Genomic DNA, 6000 nt, shown 5'->3' with positions numbered 1-6000 from the left:
TGCTGATTAATTCAGACAGAGATGGGAAGCGGTTTTGAAGATTTGCAGAAGATTTTGACGTTAGCCTGAGCTAAGAACTAGCAGGTTGGACACTCCCCAGGTTGTCTCACTCCCATGGGTGCTAAGAGGGAATTGAGAGATGGCCAGGTCCCCCTTTATGCTCTTGTGCGACAGCATGAGGTAGCACAGGGTGTACGTGCGGACCCAACAGACACTGCTAATCAAAAAAATCCAGTCTTGTGTGCATGAGGTGCATGTGCACCTCCAGTGGATTCCACACTGACACACACTCAAAGAACTGTATTTGTTGCAGCTATTGAAAAGAAAATTCCACCCTCTATTTAAGTATGGTTTGTTCTACACCCCTCTGCGAGGAGCTGTCTGTCCTCACCTACTTCATCACTTGTGCACTTTTCGTCTTTCAAGCTAACCTCTTACGACAAGTTTATAGAGGTTAGCAATAATCAACTCTAACACTTATCATTACAATGGGAAAAACTCCACTTTAGCCCTTGCAAATCTTTCACAAAGTATAGTGGTATAAATTGCCACCTTGGCACACTGTACAGCAAATCCAACACAAAATCTATTGCATAATTCATTATTTAAACAGGATCTACATTGGTAGAATGATGAACTGCTCTAGCTTCCATCTTCTGTCAAAATATAAATGATTTTAGTTTAGAGATTCAGTATTAAATTACAGTAATCTCGGTGTCACTAAAACTGCTACTGGAAGAGTATTAACTGCCAGTAAAAAGCAGCCAAAAAACTGGCCAGTGAAAAGTTTTGGATTTGCAGGGGAAAGAGTGCTAATTCCATTTTAGTGTGATAGTAGCACATTTCTAACCTGTATGAAAATTGCTGTCTTTGTTATGGCATCTCAGTTGAAATAAAGAGGCAAAAATTATCTGCTGTTCAGCAGATTATACAATTAATATTTGTAGTTATTAGCCATCCAGCTTGAAGGCAACTACAGCATTCTATTAATAACTTACTCCTAACACACAACACAATAGCTACTTACCACTAATCACCCTTGGCAATACCTACTGCACAGTCCCAGAACAGTTGCCAATGTTTTTCACATCCATTCTTTCAATGTTTTCTTATTCCTTTAACTTAGTAATTATTTTTGGTATTCTATTTCTTTTTTCCTCCCCCACAACTGGACACTTTCTACTCTGCTGCTCAGATCCACTGGTAGTTTCAGAGGGCCAAGTTACATGTACTCTCACACTTAATCCATACACAGTGAGCATAAAGTAATTTCAGGAGTCTACTCCAGTTGTAATTTCAATTTTATTTGTCTGTAGGGTATGTTTATACAGTACGTATCACAAATAGAGAATTAAATATGAAAAGCCTATACAAACAAAAAGTGTATTTAATATCTAAAAAGTACTGATACTGCATTTGATTTGATACTTAGGTTTCAATACTTCTTAAATTAAAGGGACAAAGTCAGGTGAAATTTGGCCCCATGTGAAGTAAAAGCAAGTTTTTCAAAATCTAAGATCAACATAATAGGTCTCTCTCTCTCTCTCTCTCTCTCTCTCATTTAATTCCCATGAAAAAAAAATTATTAAGTGTTCCCCTATATTGTGTGTAACCCCAACAGTCAGCACTGCCCTAGTGCATCCTGAAAGGTAACTACAACTTAGCTAGTCTGTTTTCATTGTCCGCCTTGAGAAAAATGCAAAAATAAAATATCTAACTTACATAAAAATAAGTTTTAGTAAAAATTCTCAGTTTTAATGGTCTAATGCATTAAACAGAACAATAAATTAAAGTTATTCTTAGATCATGATAGCATCTCCTTAAATTTTCAAGTAGATCACAAATCAACAAAGGCTTTGGAAAGGGCATTTGTTTTCACGACATGATTTTTTTCAAGCTTAAACATTTTAACTAAACATTTTAAATCAAACAGAACACTACAGTGTACACAGAGATGAATTGTTTCTGCAGATCTTATAATGTACAGACATTTGTTCCCCCCATACGACTCTACACTTAATATAAAACCCTGATCCTGCAAATATATGCACAGTCACATTGATTTAAATGGGACTTAAGTTGTGTGTAAAGTAAGGCATGTACACATAAATGTTTGCAGGCATTAACCAAACTGTAACAGTTAAGTGAAAGAGATTTGCTCTTTGTCTCTTTAAAAGTGTTTTGTTTTGTTTTTTAAAAGGCCTACCAGGAGATGATGGCCTCCTGCAATTAAAGAACACTCCCAGACATTAATTTTATAGTCACTGACAGTTTGAGTACTTATCTACAGGAAATATTTAAGGTATTTTGCTATTCAGACAATTCATGCATTAGTCAGTGATTCCGTTAAGATAAAAATTCAGTTTATTGTCAATGAACAAAACTAGCCCAATCCTGCAACTCCTTCTTCAGGCAAACCCCCCACTCACTTCAGTGAGAGTATTATATGAGTGAAGACTGCATAATTGAGGGCAAGTCATATTTTAGTAATTCTGATGTGTAAAAAAAATGTATATAGTTTTTTACAAAAATAGTGAGGTACATATCTACAAAAATTATAAAGCCTGTTTATACTGCTGAATATGGTGAAACTCTGAAAAAAAGAACATTACACATTGCATTCTATTTTGTAATATAATTAAAAATTCTGACCGTTGCAGTTTTGAATATTACTCATGCCTTCTTTCTGAAACATTAGGCATTCAGTTCACTGTGCCAAAAAAAAAAAAAAAAGATCTGGTTTTCTGTTCGCAGATTTATGGGGCTACAGTCTTTAGTCAGGGACAAAAAAACCCACGTGGTTTTATCCTGAAAAATGACTTCATCAAAATAGCATTATGGGGTTCCATATGTATTGTGTCTTACTGGTTTAAGTAAGGAGTTTGCTCAGTTTCTTGCTTTTTGTTTTTCTTTTCTTTTTCTTCTAATAAAGCTCCAGCCCCACAAACGCCTTCTGGGCTCCAACAATAAAGCTGGATGCCTTCCAGCTGAAGCATTACCACCAGGACTACAGGTTCCGCATGTAAAGCTAGGTGACACCTGTCTATGCCAACATCTTTGAATGTAATTTAAGTTTGTACAGATGTAGCCAAGGGCATAATCTAAAGAAAATAGGGTTTCACAGGTGTAGTTCAGGGCTTTATTTGGTTGGAAGAACCTCTATTACTGGTGATGGTATTTAGATAAAACGAATCTAGCTTGCATGTCAGAATCCGCCATGAGTTTGCAGGCTTGGCAGTTAGACAAAACATTTTTTTAACCTGGAAATTTGAGATGGAAATTATCAAAAGACCATGAATATGGAAGCCTCCAATGTCATTTTCACTAAGTTATTTTTCAATATAGGACTGCACTTCAAAGCTAATTACTTTAGTCAGATTTTTACCTGAGTAAGATTGCAAGTTTGGGCTCAAGTTTGATACTGGTCACTGCAGAGGAAGAAAAAAAAAAAATCATTGCTCACAGCTCTTGTTAAACTATACAGAAAACATCTGCATTAAAAAAGAAATATCATTAAGACAATGCATTTAATAATCAATTTTGAGGATAATAATATAAGTTACAAACAGTTTTGAAAATATTACAAGTAAATGTGTAGTTTGTTATGCACCACACACTAGTCTTCTTTCTGCTGTGTCTCAAATCGTTCCATTAAAGCCCTAAATACATTTCCTGGTATTTTCTGATGTCTGTCTATTAAAGACTGGATTGCAGCCTTTGCCTGTTAAGAGAAAAAGAAATTGCAAGGAAATTAACTAACTGTTCTTTTTACTAGTGGGAATACGGCAATTCATAGAATAGATTTTCATCCTACTAAAGATTCCAGAATCCAGGGCACAATACCTACTTTTAAATTAAAACCAGGGGAAATGTGCGTAGGATCTTTTTCAAAGAAACCACTTACAATTTATTCCTTTACAGGCACCAGTGATGCCTGATGTATCTACCTTTGATAAGTAAATATACAAAGTATAAATGGCAAAGCAACAGTAAAAAGTACATGCTCACTCCACCTAAGTGTCTAAACATGTAAAGTTTCCATAAAAATATAAAGAAATTAAGCTAATGATGTCTCATAGCTATCATGATGGGAAAGTATACCTATAGTACATTGCTTATCTGAAGCTTTCAGGAGATATCCGAACCCTTTTGATTAATTGGTCAAGTTGTCATGGGAGACAGTCCAACAGGTTTTGAAGTCTGCGTTTAGGATTGGAGGAAATGCAGGCACTAAGTAAAAAAACTTCAAAGCCTGATGTACAATTCCCTTAAATGATAAATAGCAAGCCTCCTTTTCCAAATCCCACTAGCTTTGCAGCTCTACAGGACTAGTGCTTTAGGCAAACCATGGAGGGAAAATATCTGAGCTTTAGTTAAATGGGATTTAAGTAATACAGTCAAACATTTATCAGCTATGTCATCTTTCAATAAATATGTTCAAAGAGAGCAAACCAGCTAATGAGACCAACCAATGTGATACTGACACAGTCAAAACTTTCATGAGATAGCGAAGGATCTCCTTTCAGAATGCTTATTTTATAAGTACATATTTAAAGAACTTCTGATTATTGACCTAAAATCGCCCTTGCCTGCACCATTCATACCTGCCAGTCTACCAAAGAGCTGCGGGCTTCCTGTACTCTGCATTCACAAAGGCTAGTCATAATTATGTGAACATAAAACAGTAGACGACCATAAAACAGAAAAGATGACTGAACTAATCATCTATGAACATACTAAACGTGAAGAGCGTGTGCATGTTGTGTGGTTGTAGGTCAGACGCTTAAGACGACGAAGAACTAGAATGTGTAGCTGGGAGGTGGAGAGATCACTTTGCTTTAATGTGATTTTACTTCCTGTTAACATCCATAATTCTCAGTGCAGATCTGGTGGGTTTAACATTTCTTAGTAGCTTTTTTTTTTTTTACATAAGCCAAGAAATAGAGGGACCTCCTTTGGGACAAATGTAAATGACTTTCATGAACAGGTAACTACAGCTATTTTCATTGGGCTAGAATTCACACTAGAACTTAAGATAAGCGGTCATTCTGATCCAAATAAACACCATACACTGTTTCAAGGGGCCTAGAACCTATTTCTGTGCCAGAACTTCCTTACCTCCATTTCATATATTATAGCTATCAGCATAGGACAGAAGAGGGTTACAAGAATCAAACAATGAAGAAATCTATCATGAATTCTGACAACATAAAACAGGGATGTAACAACTATAGATGTGTGTTAGAGGACCACATTGCACTATGTAACACTTAATTAGCATACTCTAAGATAAAAATCACTAACTTGAAAACAAATACTTCCAGTATCTATATACAGTAAAAGCTGTTTTATCCAGCACTTCACCAATAAGAAAGCTCTATTAGCCAGAATTTCTGATCTTCATTGAAAGTCCAGTTTATACTCCAGTTGGCACAGGGCCAGCAGTGTGTTGGGGGCATGTGTGGGGATGTGGAGTGCGGGCTCTGGGAGGGAGTTTGGGTGTTGGAGGGGGCTCAAGGCATGGGGTTGGGGCACAGGGGGAAGCTTGGGATGCCGGATTCAGGAGGCGCGCACCTCAGGCGGCTTCCCACAAGGGGCAACCTATCCCGGCTGCTCCTAGGCGGAGGCACGGCAGGTGGCTGGCTCCGCAGCTCCCATTGGCCGGAAACCGCAGCCAATGGGAGCTGCGGGGGCAGTGCCTGTGGGTGGAGGCAGCTCACAGAGCCACCTGCCGTGACTCCACCTAGGAGCAGCCAGGACAGGTTGCCGCTTGCGGGGAGCCGCTCGAATTGAGTACCCCCAGGGTCTGGCACCCCGCACTCCCTCCCCCGCCCCAAGTCCCCTCCCACACCCAAATTCCCTCCCAGAGACCATGCCCCGCACCCCCTCCCTCGCCCTAACCCCCCACCCAAACTCCCTCCCTCTTAGTTAACCGGCATTTTTCATTTACTGGCATTCCCCCAACATGCCGGATAAAACAGCTTTTACTGTAATAAGCTT

General features: G+C 38.5%; 1 protein-coding gene across 1 annotated transcript in view; it reads right to left on the bottom strand.

The window, feature by feature from the left end:
- Positions 1-1285: 1285 nt before the first annotated feature.
- The window catches only part of LOC135873621 (DGAT1/2-independent enzyme synthesizing storage lipids-like), a 30427-nt gene continuing 25712 nt past the window's right edge, over positions 1286-6000 (bottom strand). Inside the window, exon 7 of the mRNA XM_065398257.1 lies at positions 1286-3721. Within this exon, the coding sequence (XP_065254329.1) occupies positions 3617-3721 (105 nt within the window). The 3' untranslated portion in view covers positions 1286-3616. The remainder of the gene's footprint in view (positions 3722-6000) is intronic.

This window comes from Emys orbicularis, chromosome 2 (assembly GCF_028017835.1).
Source record: "Emys orbicularis isolate rEmyOrb1 chromosome 2, rEmyOrb1.hap1, whole genome shotgun sequence".
In the NCBI taxonomy this organism is placed as follows: domain Eukaryota; kingdom Metazoa; phylum Chordata; order Testudines; family Emydidae; genus Emys; species Emys orbicularis.
Note: the sequence above shows the minus strand (reverse complement) of the source record. Positions and strands in the feature narration are given on the sequence as shown.